Here is an 18744-nt window from a genome sequence, read left to right as displayed (position 1 = left end):
GTGATTTTCCCTTTTGAGTCCACTGTGCTCTGTCAGTATCTCTCTAGTTACATGCTTAGTCCTTTCCATTTTACCTTACTTACCTGTTTTTCAGTCTTACATTCCCTGCTGGACTCTAGGTACCTTTATGAAGAAGAGCTACTATATCATCTTTAACTTTTACAGAGTTTTGCATTTAATGAGTATTCATTCCTCAGTAATATCTGAATGAATAATTAGATATTCTGTAGGGAGATATTTACTTTATTGTTACTCTGAAAGCTTAGGTATCCTTCTAATAACACTGTTGTATTAACCTAAGAAAGTTAGCTTTCCGCCGGCGCCGCGGCTCACTAGGCTAATCCTCCGCCTTGCGGCGCCGGCACACCGGGTTCTAGTCCCGGTCGGGGCACCGATCCTGTCCCGGTTGCCCCTCTTCCAGGCCAGCTCTCTGCTGTGGCCAGGGAGTGCAGTGGAGGATGGCCCAAGTGCTTGGGCCCTGCACCCCATGGGAGACCAGGAGAAGCACCTGGCTCCTGCCATCAGAACAGCGCGGTGCGCCGGCCGCAGCGCGCTACCGCGGCGGCCATTGGAGGGTGAACCAATGGCAAAAGGAAGACCTTTCTCTCTGTCTCTCTCTCTCTCACTGTCCACTCTGCCTGTCAAAAATTAAAAAAAAAAGAAAAAGAAAAAGAAAGTTAGCTTTCCAAGAGCTTCTCTGTGTATACTTTTTGTTACTATTACGAAAAGTAGTAATGATCCCAAGACCCATTTTAAAAATAGATGTTAAAACACTTAACGCTGTTATCCTCTCTTCATTTGTCTTAGTTAATATTAATCTCATGTTTTTCTTTTTTACTTTGGTATTTTGTTAACTTACTGTTTCCTACTTTCTCTTCAGGTATATGTATTTTACCAATCTTCAGGAACGGTCTCCCAAAATTGAACGGGCTGCTTTGGACGGAACAGAACGGGAGGTCCTTTTTTTCAGTGGCTTAAGTAAACCGATTGCTTTAGCCCTTGATAGCAGGTTGGGCAAGCTCTTTTGGGCAGACTCAGATCTCCGGCGAATTGAAAGCAGTGATCTCTCAGGTACCCAAGACATGTGCTTTCTTCTTTTGATTTGAATTTTTAAGATGATTCGTCAGTAACATTTGTATGTGCCTATGTTTTTACAAGTTTTATTGAAGATGGTATTTTTCTTCCACTGTTAATATGGTTATTCCTTCTGATATCTGATTACTTTCTGCGTTCTTATTTAGGCTCTGTAAATAATATATTTCTAATGCATCTCTTCTCCATTTCTATTTTTTCTGCTCTAGTGTATGTTCTCATTATATTTATCCTTAACATCAGCCTATGGTTGTTTGGTCTGCACCCTGCTTGTTTTTCCTATGAAAGTTACACACAGTTCCTACATTAATTTCCTGAAGTAGAGTTTCTAATGTTACTCCTTTAAAACTTCAGGGTAGTATCATAAGGTGCAAGGGGGAAAACTAATCATACACTTAAGTTCTTATTAATTGGTACTCAGTTCTCATAAACTCATCATGGCTATTACATTTCTGGTATTTTTACAAATTTATTCACTGATCTTAAGATGTATGCTTACTTTCTCATTTCTCTGCAATCATCTATAATTACAGTTGCATCCCTAAATTAATTTTTGAGGTCCAAATACACTGAGTGTATTAGTGATCAGGAAAATGGCCCAGGCCATTGCAGCCATTTGGAAAGTTAAACCAGTGGTTGGAAGATCTCTCTCTCTCTCTCTCTCTCTCTCTCTCTCTCTCTCTCTTTAACTTTGACTTTCAAGTAAATAAATGAAGCTTTACAAAATAATAATATACTAGTTGTGTCTATTAGAGTGGCAAAAAATGTCACAGTTGATTATGTCCAGCTTTAGCAGAATGGTAGAAATTGACAGCCCGTTCTTTGTTGCAAATGAGAACTGATCAAATCTTTAGAGAGGGCAATTTACCAGTAATTATCAAAATTTAAAAATATGCATAGAAATTGGAAATTTCAGGTAGCTGTCCTTTAGAAGTATTGACTCTAAAAAAAAGGATTTTTGCTAAGCATTATTTTTGAAAGTTTTTCATGTAGAGATACAATCTATTATCACTGTATAGAATATTAGTCATTCAGAAAATAAGGTGTATCTATGTGCACTAAAGAAAAGGATTTTTTTTAAAGATGTATTTATTTATTTATTTGGAAGAGTTTCATAGAGAAGGAGAGGCAGGGGGGGGGGGGTCTTCCATCTGCTGGTTCACTCCCCAACTGGCCGCAACAGCTGGAGCTATGCCAATCCAAAGCCAGGAGCCAGGAGCTTCCTCCAGGTCTCCCACTTGGGTGCAAGGGCCCAAGGACTTGGGCCATCTTCTACTGCTTTCCCAGGCCATAGCAGAGAGCTGGATTGGAAGAGGAGCATCTGGGACTCGAATTGGCACCCATATGGGATGCCGGCACTGCAGGCAGCAGCTTTACCCGCTACGCTATGGTGCTGGCCCCAAGGATATTTTTTAAAATTAAGTTGCATAGCAGTGTTTATTAAGAACCAGTTTTTAAAATGTAAACTATATAATATGTACATGTAAACACACACAAGAAATAAGACCATATATGTTTGTATTTCTTCAAAAAATATATAAATAAATATGAAGTCTGGGTTGGTAGTATACCAACATATTCATTATTATTGCATTATTTGAATCTTTATGTATTTGAATACATTTGTCATTTTTTTAAACATTAAATTCTGTCTTTAGGATCAGATGCCTCCCTTCCATTTTGCTTTCTTTGACTGCAGACAGTCATGCACACAATTGTCTTATTTATGTGATCCCTCTGACACTTAATCCTATCTTTATGGTGAATTATGAACTTAAACTGATCACTTTAACTAGTAAGATGGCATTGGTACCTGCCAACTTAAAGGGATTTGCAGTCCCATGGCAAGTTTTTAGCTTTACCCTTAGAGGTAAGTCCGAGGGAGTGTGTGCCAGACTGTACCTCTCCTACCTCTCTTTATTCCCACTCTTATTTTTAACAGGGATCAATTTTCAGTTGGATTTAAACACCTAAGAATAATTCAGTGTTAATTAAGAGTCCAGCCAATGGTATTAAGTAGAAAAAGAAAATACTAAAAAGAATAAAATAGTAAGCTTTTCTTCGACAGGACAAGGGCTGTTCAAGTCATTGCTTCTGATAGTGTCAGTTTCACTTCTACAGGTTTCCTTTTAGGTGCTCAATTAGTTGTCACAGATCAGGGAGAACATATGATATTTGTCACTTTGGGACTGGCTTATTTCACTCAGCATATTTTCCAGATTTCTCTATTTTGTTGCAAATGACTGGATTTCTTTTTTTTTTTTTTTTAACCTCTTTGTAGAATTCCATAGAGTACATATCCCATAATTTCTTTATCCAGTCTTCTATTGATGGGCATTTATGTTGATTCAGTGTCTTAGCTATTGTGAATTAAGGAGCAATAAACGTTGAGGTGAGGTACAGATAGCTCTTTTATTTGCCAATTTGATTTCCCTTGGGTAAATTTCAAGGAGTGGAATGGCTGGGTCGTGCGGTGGGGTTATATTCAGGTTTCTGAGGAATCTCCACACTGTCTTCCATAGTGGCTTTACCAGTTTGCATTCCCACCAACAGTGGATTAGTGTGCCTTCTTCCCCACATCCTCGCCAGCATCTGTTATTGATTTCTGTATTTGAGCCATTCTAACCAGGGTGAGGCGAAACCTCGTTGTGGTTGCTGTTAAGGCTTAACAAAATATTTTCTTGATCATTCATGTTTCTTCTCTGAATTGCTGTTCATAACTTGTGTTCAGTTTCCTATGTCCAACTTCTAGAAAATTTTATTTGAAAGAGGGAGTAATAGAAAAAAAGATACTTAGAGAGAGAGAGAGAGAGACAGAGCAAGAGCACACCCCAGACCTCCATCTACTGGTTGGTGCCCCAGATAGCTGCCAGGGCTGGGTTATGCCAAAGCCTGGAGCCAAGAACCCCATCTAGGTCTCCCATATGGGCAGCAGAGACCCAACTACTGGAGCCATCACTTGATGCCTTCCAGAGTGCACATTAGCAGGAAGCTGGAATTGGTAGCAGAGCCAGGACTCAAGCATACAGGTACCCCTATAGTATAGGACATGGCATCCCAAGTGGTGTCAAGTGTTAAACCAAATGCTCAACACTAGAAAATTTTTATGTATTCAGAATGTTAATCCATTGTGAAGTTATAGATGTATTAGAGGAGAATTGGCATGTTTAAGAAATTCAGTTTTTATTCGTGACCATGGAGTATACCTTTGTTTTTTTTTTTTTTTATAAAGATTTATTTTATTTATTTGAAAGACAGAGTTACAGAGAGAGGTAGAGACAGGTTCACTCCCCAGATGGCCACAACGGCCGGAGCATGCCAATCTGAAGCCAGGAGCCAGGAGCTTCTTCCAGGTCTCCCACACTAGTGCAGGTGCCCAAGGACTTGGGCCATCTTTTACTGCTTTCCCAGGCCACAGCAGAGAGCTGGATCAGAAGAGTAACAGTCAGGACTCGAACTGGCACCCATATGGGATGCCGGCGCTTCAGTTAACACCTTTTTAGGGCGTTAACCTGCTGCGCCATTGCACCAGCCCTCCTTCTTTTTTAATTTTGGTCTTGCTTAATAATTTTTTGTACATCCTTATAGTTTTCTGTATAGTGTTCTTTTTTTGCAGATTAGAGTGGTTTTTGTTTTTGTTTTTTTTTGTTTTTGACAGGCAGAGTGGACAGTGAGAGAGAGACAGAGAGAAAGGTCTTCCTTTGCCATTGGTTCACCCTCCAATGGCCGCCGCGGTAGGCGCGCTGCGGCCGGCACACCACGCTGATCCGATGGCAGGAGCCAGGTGCTTCTCCTGGTCTCCCATGGGGTGCAGGGCCCAAGCACTTGGGCCATCCTCCACTGCACTCCCTGGCCACAGCAGAGAGCTGGCCTGGAAGAGGGGCAACCGGGACAGGATCGGTGCCCTGACCGGGACTAGAACCCGGTGTGCCGGTGCCGCAAGGCGGAGGATTAGCCTAGTGAGCTGCGGCGCCGACATAGAGTGGGTTTTTATGGCTATGATGGAAGAACCCTATTGTTTTTTTCCATGTATTCAGTCAGGTCTTTAACATCACTGACAGTTTTCATTGTTCATGAGATTGTTATACAAATCTGAATGTATGTTTGATATCTGTTACGTGATTCTGTTCTGTTGCATAGATCTTCAGTTTTCCCGCTTTATCTGGGGGGGTAATTCCAGTAGATGTTTGGAACCATGGATGGTATTCAATCCTTTGAGACCAGGGATTACATTTGTAGATTATTAGATTAAGAAACTTTCTTCTTTTTTTTTTCAGTTTATTGGAATAAATCAAATTTGTCATGATACATTATTCTTATTGGACTTGATTTGCTGATATTTTGTTTTAGGGTTTGTACGCTCATGAAATAAGATTACTCTAAATATTTACTTTCTTAAGCATTTGTTGGAGTTTTGCCATCAGTACATTCACCTCATTAAAAAAAGTCTTTGTAAAAGGTGTCATTTTGGAGTTTATTTTCTTGTATATCCTCACATGATTATATGCTTTTTTATTATAGAATCTATTTCATATTTTTAGTCTCTGGTAGAGCCTATTTTATGCTCGTTTATAAACTACCACTTACAGTGGATTGCATTTTTAGCACATGTGTAATTTGTTGAAAAATAGCATATCTTTTCCGTATTGGCTCAGATGTTTTCCTTATGCTCCTTTACTCTGCCATCAGAGTAGATCATGTACTTATGTTTTTGGAGTCCTGCGTTAACACTGTTGACTTCCATTTGATACCATCCTTTGATTACCACTCATCAGTCTTTTTAAATTGCCATCTTTTTATTTTAAGTTGAATTTGAGTTTTCTTGAAATAGAGGTACATATTATGAAAATCAAATAATTCTACCTACCTAGTAACAAAATCAAGGCTACTGCTCTCCTCTTTCCTGCTCTCTGCTCCAAGCGTATTTTTCTTTCTTTATCAACCATCTGCTTTGCTTTTGTTCTGCTTTCTGGGAAGGCCTCTCAAATTTATCTTCCATTGCTCTTGTTGAATTTATTTTTAAACTTCCAAGTACCATGTTTTTATTTCTCAAGAATTTTTTTGTGTTCCCTGAATCATCTGCCCCCCGAAGTCATCCTATTCTTTAGGTTTTTTATTTTCTTCTGCTTTTAACTGCATCTTTTCCTCTAAATACCTTTGTTCTGTGTGTCTTGGGCTTTACATTTAAAGGTAGAGCTTTTTTTAAATAAATATTTGCTGATCCTTGGTTGTCTGCTTAGTTTGAAGCGCTAAAAGTGGTGACACAGTGTGTTGCTGCTGGCATGGTAGGTCCTTCGTAGAGATCTAGAGTTCTCATGGAACTCCAAAGTGATGCTTTCACAAGTTCTTTTCTGGTGGTACTTTTTGTGTTACTTGTTGTTATGTGTTTTAGTTTTTTTCTGTAGAGAAATTTTCCATTCCCAGCATGAGGATACAAGCAGGGTGTTCTTAAAGGGTGTGAGTCCCTTATTTATGGCACTCTTTTTCTTCTCCTGGTATGTAAAGGTCTGGCCAAGCCTTTTTAGAAAATATAGTTCCCATCTTGTGGCAGAGATTAAGGTAGACGCTCTAGGAGCTGTGTAACTTCTCGTACATATTAATTAACTAATTAATAGCCCTTTTTCAATCCCAGCCATGTAGCTCCATTCTAAAATACTTGGTGCTTCCAGTTCCTGAGCTGATTGCTTTAACTGTTGGCTTCATTAGCTGTAGGCATTTATTCTTCCTTGGGCTACTGTGTCATTATCCCTGGTCTGTCTGTTCCTCAACTTAAAAATTTGATATCACTATTAGTTTAGATCCAATTTTTTTTTTTTTTTTTTTAGATTTTATTTATTTACTTATTTGAAAGTCAAAATTACAAAGAGGGGGAGAGAGAGAGATTGATCTTCCATCTGCTTGTTCACTCCTCAAATGACTGCTGTAGCCATTTTCACTATTCTAGGCTACTTCTGCCTGGACTGAGTTAGGAAGAAACCAGGAACCAGGAGCTTCTTCCTGGTCTCCCACATGGGTGCAGGGGCCCAAGCATTTGGGCCATCTTTTACTGCTTTTCCAGGTGCATTAATGGGGAGCTGGGTTGGAAGTAGAGCACCAGTGCTCATATGGGATGTCAGCACTGCAGACGGTGGCTTAACCTGCTACGCCACAGTGGTAGCCCCAGACCTAAAATTTTTAAAAACACCACTTAGAGGAGTTTTAGGAGAGAGCGTGATAAACTTGCTCTTAACCTACCATGGATCTGGGTGTTGACCGAGGCAGTGCCTTCCCATCTGGACTGTCTCCCCACTTTTCTCCATGCGTTTACTCTTAGTGTTATGTTTCTTTTTTCCTGGCACTTTTCATGATATTTCCAATGTATGAGCTAATGTCTTTCTTCAGTTGAACTCATGATTTAGAAATCAAGAAAAGCTTGTATAAATATTCAAGGACTATTACAAGGAAGAGGAAAGGAATGGGTTTCTTTTTTGGAATGACCGCTATGAATAAAGCAGGGGCTTGGGGGTGTGGACATAGATCACAGCCCACTGTAGAAAGAGCTTTCTCATTGTACACCCATAATGCAAGTTGCCTGTTCAGATGAAATTGTTCTTCATAGATGCATTGGGTATACTCAGCGAGTGAGGGACACAAAGAACACAAAATTGTGGCCTCAACCTCACTGCTTCATCCAGAGAAGTGCCATTTTTATCTGTTCTATTGAGTTTTTGATAAAATTGAATTTTAAAAATGTATTCTGCTTAAAAACAGAATTTGAAACTGCCTCTCAATTCCCTTTTCTCCATTTCTGTGAGCTAGAGTATTTACTGTGAACTAGAGTATTACTCACTTGCTGCTCTTGACTTCACGTGACTGGTTGATTACTTATTTTCTAGCATGTATTTATCTTTTAGCATGATTTTTAAGTTTCGTGGTGAAGAGCTTTCCTGATTTGCCTTTTCCATTCTTCTAGACTCTGACTGATGTTCTGTGTTTACATTTAGGCTTTGACACATTTGAGTCATTTTGTTGAATGATTTCCTTTTTCAAGGTGCAAACCGGATAGTATTAGAAGACTCCAATATCTTGCAGCCTGTGGGGTTGACGGTGTTTGAAAACTGGCTCTATTGGATTGACAAGCAGCAACAAATGATTGAAAAAATTGACATGACAGGTCGAGAGGGCAGAACCAAAGTCCAGGCTCGAATTGCCCAGCTCAGTGACATTCATGCAGTCAAGGAACTGAACCTTCAGGAGTACCGTAAGTGCTAATGGGGTGATGCTAATTGGAGCACTCGTGTGTTGCAAGAAATTAAGGTGAACTTTGTTGTCTTCTCAACCTCTCTAGTGTTCTAGATCTTCATGCACTTGTAGTTGTGCCATGTTTTGAACTACTCATGCTATGAAAGCCTTATGTCAGACCCAGCTGGGGGCTTTTTCAAATGAATTATCTCTTAAAATGGGAGTGAGGGAAAGGCATAGTCCTGCTCATTTAAATGAAAACCCCCATGTATAACAATAATTGTGTGTCATTCCTTTTCCTTTTATCCTTCAATTCCCTTGAGAATACTGACAATATAGTATTTATTCCTTTTCTTCCCTTTATACTCTTACAGTTAGAACAGAAGTAAAGATTATATTTTATATAGTGATTAATATAGTTACCGTGGATTAACCAAATTCCTAAGCAAAAAGCAAAACAAACAAAAATTAATGCGTGAGTGCAGAGAAGCCTGTTTAATCAGTAAGTGCCTGCTTTTTCCCCTCTTGGGTGGATTTTTATTTCTCAACTTAGGAAATAGCCATAAATATTTTTTATAATAATGAAAATTTTTGAAAATGACTAATTGTCTTGGTCTAGTTTCTCATTAATAAATGTTGCTACTCAAAATACTATCATAGCCATCACAAGGAGAGGTACAGGAATGCTGATGTTAACTGGAGTGCTACAGAGAAGTATCAAAACTCCGTAACTTCTCAGCTCAGTGCCTTTACGTGAAATTGAAGTGTGAATGGAGAATAAAAGAATGGAGTAACCTCCATTCCTGAACTTAGAAATGAAGTTAGAGACATTTAGGATTAGAAAGTTAGAAGTATCATTTTATATGATGACATGTGACTCATGTTAAACATTTCAAAGAAATAAGATAATACATAATACCCAAGAAATTTGTTCAGTTGTTATATGAATTTTTTTTTTTTTTTTTCAGAAAATTCCAGTGGGGATTTTCAGAATTTCAAAGAAAAATATTTTTTACTCTTATTCAACATTGAAATATATTTAGATTCTTGAAAAAACATTTTTTTGCAATTTCTAATAATAAGGAGAATAAGGTTTTGGTTTATCAACGATGTCGTAAAATTAAAAGATTGAGAAACACTGCTTGATAGATTGTATATCCTAATACAGTGAGTGATGTCTGTCTGTACAGTCTGCTCATTTGTTGTCGCTGATTCCCTGTCTTGTCAACACAGACTGAAGCAGCAGTTTTGTTATTGTAGAAAAGAGGTAATAGTGACTTTATTAGATGTTGGTATTTTGTGATGACAGTGTTCAAGTTGTTTTTAAACACAAACTAAACACAAAATTTAGAGCATTGATTTTCTTTCAATACAACTTGTGAAACAGGCTTCAAAAAGTTGCCTAATAGGTTGTTTGTTTAACTTAGCCCAGATATGAGGAAATTGGACATTTGTAGTATCACAAGTTAACTTTTGAGTAAGATAATAATTTTGTGTGTCTGAATGGTTCACTTCCATGTGATGTTTTGTCTTTTAGTAACTCTTTAATTTGCAGTGGATTCCTCATTTGCATATACTTTTTGGGCCAGCATTGGGATGCAGCATCTCATATGAGGGTGCCAGTTCAAGTCCTGATTGCTTTGCTTCAAGTCCTGATTGCTTTGCTTCTGATCCAGCTTCATGCTGGCTCTCTTGGGAAGCCAGTGGTAGATGGCCCAAGTATTTGGGCTTCTGCCACCCATGTGCGAAACTGGGATGGAATTCCTGGCACCCGGCTTTGGCCTGGCCTGGACCTGGCTGTTGTGGCAATTTGGGGAATGAAGCAGTAGATAGAAGATATCTCTTCTTCCCACTCCCTCCCACCTCATGTCCCTCTACGTTTCTCCCTTGCTCTCTGTCTCCAGGCCTTCAAATAGATAAAATGAACGTTTTTTTTGAAAATGGTTAAGATGGTAAATTTAATATGATAAAAATATATACTTTTTAAGTGAAATGATTTTACCTTTTAGGAAGAGAATTTTTTTTAATTAAAAGCTTTAGTATTAAAGAAGTCTTGTGTTTCAAATAAAAAAGTATCCAGGTCTCAGCATTCTTCTAGCAGTTTTTATAGTTTCAGTAATCAGCTTTACTTGTTCACAAAAAACTAGGTGTGAGCTGTACTATTACTTGAAGAATTTTAAAATAGTTTATATAGCTATGTAATGACAGTGGTTAGATATATGCCCTATAGGTTGTTTGATGGAATGAGGAATCATATGTATGGGCATAAAGTCCAAGCTGGTTTTACATTTGGTTTTCTTCATAGTTCTTAGATAATTTATTTTGACATGGTGGTTCATTGTTTCTTTTCTTCCTCGCTTTGCAGGACAGCACCCTTGTGCTCAGGATAACGGTGGCTGTTCACATATCTGTCTTGTAAAAGGGGATGGTACTACAAGATGCTCTTGCCCCATACACCTGGTTCTGCTTCAGGATGAGCTATCATGTGGAGGTAAATGTGCTGTTATTTTCTTGTGCAGGCCTAAGGACCAGCATACTGCGTGTGTTAGTCCGGCCTTGTACAGTCAGACAGTGACGTTGCTTATCCTTCTGCTTCAGTTGTTCATTTGTATTCCATTCATCTGCGCTGACTTGGCTTTTGGGTTATCTTTTTTTTCCTTCCCCTTCCTTAACCCATATTCCCCAGCCCCTGGTAACCACCATTTTACTCTCTGTTTCTATGAGTTAGACTTTTTTACACTCTATATCTAAGTGAGATCACGTAGTATTTGTCTTTTCTGTGCCTGGCTTCCTTCATTTAACATTATGTCCTCCAGGCTCATGGATTTTGTGGCAAATAGCAGAATTGCCTTCATTTTAAGGATGAGTGGTATTCTGTTTTATATATGTTACCATGTTAGCCTGTAGATGAGTGTATTTCCTAGTAATAGAATAGCCTCCCTTCTCTCACCCCTCAATGGGATAATAAAGTGAATTCTATCCCTTATACCTTCATCCAATAAATTCTAGATTCTGTCAGTGTATTTATCATTGTTGGAAATGTGTACAGTGAAATGAGTATTATTTTGTTCACATCTACTTGTGGTTTTCTGTTATTTTTCTTATTTATCTGGCAAGATGACATTTTTAAAGTATAGCACTGAGTGTGGTGTTAATTTTGTAGTGAAATTGGTTTAATACTCACAGGTCACAACAGATTGGTACTTTCCTTTGTTAAATCACAATAGGACAGTATCGGGCTCCTTAATAGTATTCATACTGTTATGTGGAAAGTCCTCCTCTGGGGCCAATTCTCAGTACCTTCAACTGAAGGAAAAGGACTGTACCATGCTGTTATCTGTAATAGAAATTTTAAAGCAATGTTATTTCCAATGGGAGCAAAATTATTACTAAGTGAAGTAACTGAGCTATTCAATGTTGGGATCATGATTAAAATGATGTTTTCTATTATCATTTACCTAAATACATACTTCTATAAACAAAGATTGAAACAGTATTTGCTCAAAATATAAAAATGGTAAATAAGGTAGGATTATAAGTAAAAACATAAGCAATGCACATATTGAATAGCAGCTGTGGACTTTCTGCTTGGATTGCAGAGGATTTGAAACTCTTTGAGATGCAGCAGACAATGTAATCAGGGAGCTCAGACATGTGCCCAATAAAAGTTAAGCTCTGGTACTTGAAATGAGAGAAACAGCAAGTGTTGCACAATAATGTCAGTGTTCTTAATGCCACTGAACTGTATACTTTGAAATGGTTTGATGGATTGATTTTATGTTACATAAGTTTTAACTACAATAAAAAATTTAATTGTTTCCATGGCAAGGTAAGACAAATCCTAGAAAAATTTCCCTTTATATTAACAATAACATAGCTAAAGCTGAATCAAGGGTCTCATTTTCCCATTAGAAAATACCATTTAAAATTCCTTTAATTTTTTGCCTGTACATTTAGTGATTATTTTTTAATGTATGAAAGGGAGAGTCAGAGTTTTGACAAATAAATACAAATGTGTTGCCAGCACCCAAATTGAGATGTGGAATGTACTCTTAAGAAAAGTACCCACTGTCTTTTTCCAGTCAGTTGCCCTTTGCTTAGTTGCTTAGTTTGGAAACTAAGCACTGTTCTGGTTTTTAGCTCCATAGTTTTGCCTGTTCTTGAACTTCATATAAATTGAATTAGTCATATGTGTACTCTCTTTGGGTCTGGGTTCTTTTCCTTAATATTTTCAAATTGATTCTTAATAGTTTATTCAGTAGCTTTCCTTTTTACTGCTTAGTAGTTCATTATACAGTATCACAGTATATTACTCTTCTATACAGGACATTTTGTTTTCAATTTTTTGTTATTAGAAATAAAACTACAACAAACATTTGTGTACAGATCTTTTTACTGAGCTTACAGTAAAGACAGATGAAATGCAAAATCTAAATCCCGCTGTCTGACCTTTGGGGCCTGATTTCATTTGAGCTTGTCTTACCAATCCATCTAATTTTATATTTCTTCACAGCCTGCTCACTTTATTTTTGTTTGGCTGTTTAGAGTTTGTTGACCACTTCTGTTCTGTTTCGCTTCTGTGGCTTTACTTGTATATCAAGTACATGTTTCTCTTCTTTTTTTTTTTTTATAAACATTTTTAAATTAAAAAAAAGTTTTTTAAAGATACCTTTATTTACTTGAGAGGCATAGTTACAGACAGAGAGAGGGAGAGACAGAGAGAGGTGTCTTCCATCCACTGGTTCACTCTCCAAATGGCTGCAATAGCTGTAGCAGGGCTGATCCGAAGCCAGGAGCTTCTTCCAGGTCTCCCACGTGGGTGCAGTCCTTGGGCCATCTTATTCTGCTTTCCCAGGCCATAGCAGAGAGCTGGATCAGAAGTGGAGCAACTGGGACTAGAAACGGTGTGCATACAGGACACCAGCACTGCAGGTGGCAGCTTTACTAGCTAAGCCACTGTGCTCTCCCCTTCTCTTCTTGCATACCCGTCCTAGAGCTCTAAAGCCTTCCCTGGCCATCACAGCTCTTCCCTTTCTCTGAATTGCAGCACTTGCTGCCTTATTGTGCATGCTGTGCACCTCAAAGCAGTGTTGTCACCTGCTTTGATTATTAGTCTCCTTCTATCCTCAACCAAATTTTTAAACTTATGAGGGACAGGGGTCCTATTTTATCTGTGTTAATTTTCCATGTAATCTTGATTGTACTGAATACAAAATAGCCTTATTGAAAGTTATCCCTCAAATTTCCCATGTAAATAGTTAACCTGTAGCCTGTAGTAGTCCCTGTTTTAAAGATAAATGATACTGTGAGCCATGACCATGTAATAGAGTTGTTGTATTTCCTAGAGGATTTACTAATAGACATGGTTTTTTAAAGAAGTCAGCCTATTATTTAGTGGTAAAGGCAGTGGGCTAAAAGTAAGGAGATTGCCCTTTTTGTTTTGTTTCTTTCTTTTAAAACAATATTTGTTTATTAGAGAAAGAGATAGAGCTCCTATCTGCTGGTTTACTCCCCAGATGGCTACAATAGCCAGAACCAGCCCTACTGGGCTGAAGCTGGGAACCAGGAACTCAATCCAGGTCTCCCACTTGGGTAGCAGGGACTCAACTACTTGAGCCGTCATCTGCTACCTCCCAGGGTGTGCATTGGCAGGAAGCTGGACTTGAACCCCAGGTACTCCAACATGAGCTATGACCATCCTAACCCATCACTGTTATTGCTAGGCCAAACGCCTGCCTGACCCATTTCCTATTTTTTTGTGTTATTCCTTATTTATAGGAACCTCTGTGACCTTTGGCAGCCACTTAGCCTCTCTGACCCTTAGTTTTTTCATTTGCATGGCAAGGAAATTGAATTTGAATGGCAGTTCTCACACTACTTTTACATTTTAAAAAATCATTGAAGGGGTGAGCCTCATGGCACAACTTGAAAAGGCACCACTCAAGATGTCTGCAAGCTATGTCAGAGTGTCCCTCTGCTTCTGATCCAACTTCCTTTTAATGTACTCCAGAGGCAGCAGGTGATGGCTCAAGTACTTGGATTTCTGCCATCTATGTGGGAGATCCAGACATAGTCTTTGGCTCCTGATTGTGGCCTGGACTGATAGTGGGCATTTGGGGAGTGAACCAGTCAGTGGATCAAAGATAACTCTGCCCATCTCTCCCTCCCCTCTGTCACTCTACCTTTCAAATAAGTAACAACTCTCCCTCCACCAAAAAAAAAAAAAAAAAAAAAACCATCTTAGCTTTTGTGTGCATATTTACTGTACTGAAAATTTAAAACCAAGAACTTAATAAAATTATTTAAAACAGTAATAAACCATTACATATTTTCATAAATATGTTAAGAAAATTTTTTTTCTAAAGCATTATTTTAATGAGAATAGTGGCAATGTTTTTACATTTTTATAAATCTTTTCATGTTGTAAATTCTCATGTGTGCTTCTGCATCCAGACTGTTGTGGTTTTGATTGAAATATATGGAGAAAATTGGGTCCCATACAGATATGTAGCTGGAAAATACAAGACTATAATAATAGTCTTTTCAAGTATTTATAGATATTCATCTTGGCTCCTATACCAATTTTTTTTTAAAAAATCTGTTGGAGAGGCAGAGTTACAGAGAGAGATCTTCCATCCATTGGTTCACTCCCTAGATGGCTACCACTGCTGGAGCTGGGCCGATTCAAAGCCAGGAGCTTCTTCTGGGTCCCCCATGTGGGTGCTGGGACCCAAGCACTTGGGCCATTTTCCACTACTTTCCCAGGCTATTATCAGGGAGCTGGATTGGAAGTGGAGCAGCCAGGACTAAGAACCAGTGCCTATCTGGGATGCTGGCACTGTGGGTGGAGACTTAAACCCACTATGCCCTGGTGCCAGCCCCTCTATACCAAATCTTGACAAGTTATAGTTTGTTTTAGATTTACTTGCAGTATATATTTTGTAACCAAAGCAGTTAACTTTTCATAGTCTCTTACCTTAAAACGTACCAGACTGTTTTGTATTGTGAATAGATCTTTTACGCAGGCATTATTTTGTAATCGTACATAACATTTGTCATTTGGACATAGTAAAATTCTGTTTAGAAATTTGCAGATCTTCAGATTTTGATCCCTTTCATTGTATGATATCCGAAAAAGTCACATTTGTTAATATTACCATCAGTCTCATTGGAAGAATCACTAAAGTACTTAGGAAGCTGTTGGGCTTACAGCAGTGAACACAAGTTTTCAAAATTTCTAATTCTAGTTGAAAGCCTTGGTGTTATAATTTTCCATAAATACTTTCTATTGTTTTTCTTGAAGTAACAAGCTCACTTAGTTCATTTTTTACAAATTCCTGCCAAATACCTAATAGTGAATACTGTAGTTTTAATTTGTTGGTTGTTCTGGTAAAAATAGTACTCTATTAAGTACCATAGTTTTAATCTGTTGGGTGTTCTTTCTGGTAAAAATGGTACTCTGTTTGAGTTAAGTTTATAATTCACACAAATGCCTTCCCTTTAGAAGCCATCATACTTAGATTTCAGCCTAACTTTATGTATGCTTCCCACTCTGTCAAACAATATTGAAGGGCATGTGCTCAGGAGTTGATTTTAATATAAGTAATTTTTTAACAATTCCTCAAGAACTTAAGTGAAACTGGCCTTTTCGTTTGTTTGTTTAAACTGTGCCTGTGTGGCTCTCTTGAGGCTGCTAAGGTGCCGTTTTAACCACCATTCCTTTTGTAACATCAGTGAAAGTGTAGTGAAAAGGACAAATAATATCTTATTATTATGAAAATAGTTTTACCTACAGGACCCACTGAAAGATGTCAGAGATCCCCAGGGGTTTGTGGGCCACCTTTTGAGAACCTCATGAGTTCTAGGCTTACTTTAAAATCTATGCAGATTGGCAATTACAGTGATTATTCCAAGGTTATGTATGAGAGTGTAATGAATTTCAGATATCATAATCCTACTTGATTTATGCTTATTCTGTATACGTGAGTTATATGAGAAAACACTTGCCTTATAATTTTACATGTTAGTAATCTAAATGAAGTAGTGTCATTGTAGTGTTTTGTATGTAATAATTATTAAATGAGATAACTTGGGATGTGTTTGTACCTCTGTGTGACCATTGCTGTGCTTCTGTCTCCTCTGTTCATCTGAAGAGCCCCCAACATGTTCTCCTCAGCAGTTCACTTGTTTCACCGGGGAAATCGACTGTATCCCTGTGGCTTGGCGTTGTGATGGGTTCACCGAATGTGAAGACCACAGTGACGAGCTCAACTGTCCTGTGTGCTCGGAGTCCCAGTTCCAGTGTGCCAGTGGGCAGTGCATTGACGGTGCCCTCCGATGCAACGGAGATGCAAACTGCCAGGATAAATCCGATGAGAAGAACTGTGAAGGTATCCAAGATTCCTCAGTGCCTGGTCATGTCGTCCTTTTTCCATTAAAGTTACTTAAAATTTGGCTGAGCAATAATTTGGGGTAATTTTTCAAGCACAGTTGACCATTTCATGTCTGAACATAGTTCCATGTTGCAAATTGTTGTTTCAATTTACTTCATGTGCATAGAAGTTTTACAGATTAAGAAGCTTTGAAAATTTGAGAAATGAGACCAAAAGATGATGTTTTAAGTGTGTAAAAATAGTCCCTGTTTTCAGTGAATTCTGCATTGATTGATTTACTACAGTCTGAAATATTTCATATTCTCCTCTTTCCCTCATTAACCTTTAACAAGGGCAAAACAGACCAATATGTTCTCTAGAGTTACTTAGGGCAATCGAAAATCTGTTACTGAAAGAGGAAATACAGTGTAAAGAACAAGTACATTGTAAAGAAATTTCCTGCTGGAGTCCTTTCCCCACTCATTCTTTCTCTCTGCCAGTAGAAATTCCCAGAGAATAATATTCAAGTTACGTGTAAAAGTCTTACTTTTCACTTGTACTAAGTGCCTTTAGATTCAGTTTGGTCTTGATATGATGGTAAAAATAAAATTCATTTGCATTATTTTTTAGTGCTTTGTTTAATTGATCAGTTCCGCTGTGCCAATGGTCAGTGCATTGGAAAACACAAGAAATGTGACCATAATGTGGACTGCAGTGACAAATCAGATGAGCTGGATTGTTGTAAGTCAGACCAAAACCTTGACAATTTATCTTAAGAGAGAGTTTTGTTAAATATCGTCTCTTTTTACGTGTAAGCTTTACTTAGAATCAGAATTTTCTTATGAAGTAACAAGACTATTAAGCTGGTTATCTCTGCCAGGGTTTTTTTCTTCACTTTTAATAATTCCTTAAAGAGAACAGTTTTCTTACACACAAAAATCTTTGCAGAAACATTTAGTAAAGCACCAGAAAAGAATAAACATTTTGGGGGGTCACAACTAAAGCTAAGAAAATTCTCAAATAATATACATATATGGATATCAGTTATTGGTCTAAACTTCATTTCTGAACGTTAGTTAGTGTTTTAACTGTGTCACATTTTCTCATTAAAGTGCTTGCATCAGTTTCTTGATGGCTGGAAGACTTGAAAAACTTTCTTAAAATGTGACCTGAGTATCCCAAGGCCAACAAATGTCCCTAGACTTAGGGACCCTTGGCTGAACAGGCTTCATATCTATTGACAGTGCTTCAACCTATAATGTAGCCCAGTCTGATAGAATGAGTTCTGAGTGGGAATCAACTTGAGCAGGTCTACCCCAGCAAAACTGGCTTATTGGAATGTAGATAATTCTCATTTTAAAACTCTTCTTACCTGTAATGACTTTAAGCTCATATTTTTAAAAAATGTTATTTGTTTGAAAGGCAAACAGAGATTCCCCATCTGCCAATTAACTTCCAAAATGAATCTAACAGCCAGGGCTAGGCCAGGCCAAAGCCGGGGAGCTGGGAATTCAAATTGGGTCTCCCACACAGTGGCAGGGACCCAAGTGTTTGAACCATCATCTATTGCCTACCAGAGCACACATGAACAGGAAACTGCATGAGATTCAGAGGAGCTGGTATTCAGATCAGATACCTCGATGTATCTGATTGGTAGGCATCCCGAGTAGCATTCTAACTGCCAAACACCCACGCCAGATTTTTTACAAAGTTCAGTTGAGATACTCAGACTTTTAGGATTTATATATTTATTCAACAAGTATTTCCTGCCTGTGCTGAACACTCTGCTGTGTGCTAAGGACACCTGCTGCATGCGCTGAGTTTCTCCTCTAGTTGAGATAGTAGGGAATGGGAATTTTAGAAGCAGGCAGAGCTGGATTTTAATCCTAGCTCCTCCCCTCACCAACAGATTGTTCTTGTTAAACCTCAATTTTTTTAAAATGAAGATAATGATATTTAGCCTGCTGTTTGTGAGAAAATTAAGTGATTTAATGCTTATACTATTTGGCCTATCTAGTGTGTAGGCTGGCTCTTGGTGGGTATTATTGATAATGGAATG

At 38.2% G+C, this 18744-nt stretch overlaps 1 protein-coding gene across 1 annotated transcript in view; it reads left to right on the top strand.

Annotated features, from left to right (window-relative positions):
* Positions 1–18744, top strand: part of LRP6 (LDL receptor related protein 6) — a 185385-nt gene that overhangs the window by 153396 nt on the left and 13245 nt on the right. Inside the window, exons 15-19 of the mRNA XM_062194835.1 lie at positions 881–1071; positions 8123–8332; positions 10679–10804; positions 16467–16703; positions 17316–17426. Coding sequence (XP_062050819.1) covers positions 881–1071; positions 8123–8332; positions 10679–10804; positions 16467–16703; positions 17316–17426 — 875 coding nt within the window. The remainder of the gene's footprint in view (positions 1–880; positions 1072–8122; positions 8333–10678; positions 10805–16466; positions 16704–17315; positions 17427–18744) is intronic.

The sequence above is a fragment of the Lepus europaeus genome, chromosome 6, assembly GCF_033115175.1.
Source record: "Lepus europaeus isolate LE1 chromosome 6, mLepTim1.pri, whole genome shotgun sequence".
NCBI classification, from domain to species: Eukaryota; Metazoa; Chordata; class Mammalia; order Lagomorpha; family Leporidae; genus Lepus; species Lepus europaeus.
Note: the sequence above shows the minus strand (reverse complement) of the source record. Positions and strands in the feature narration are given on the sequence as shown.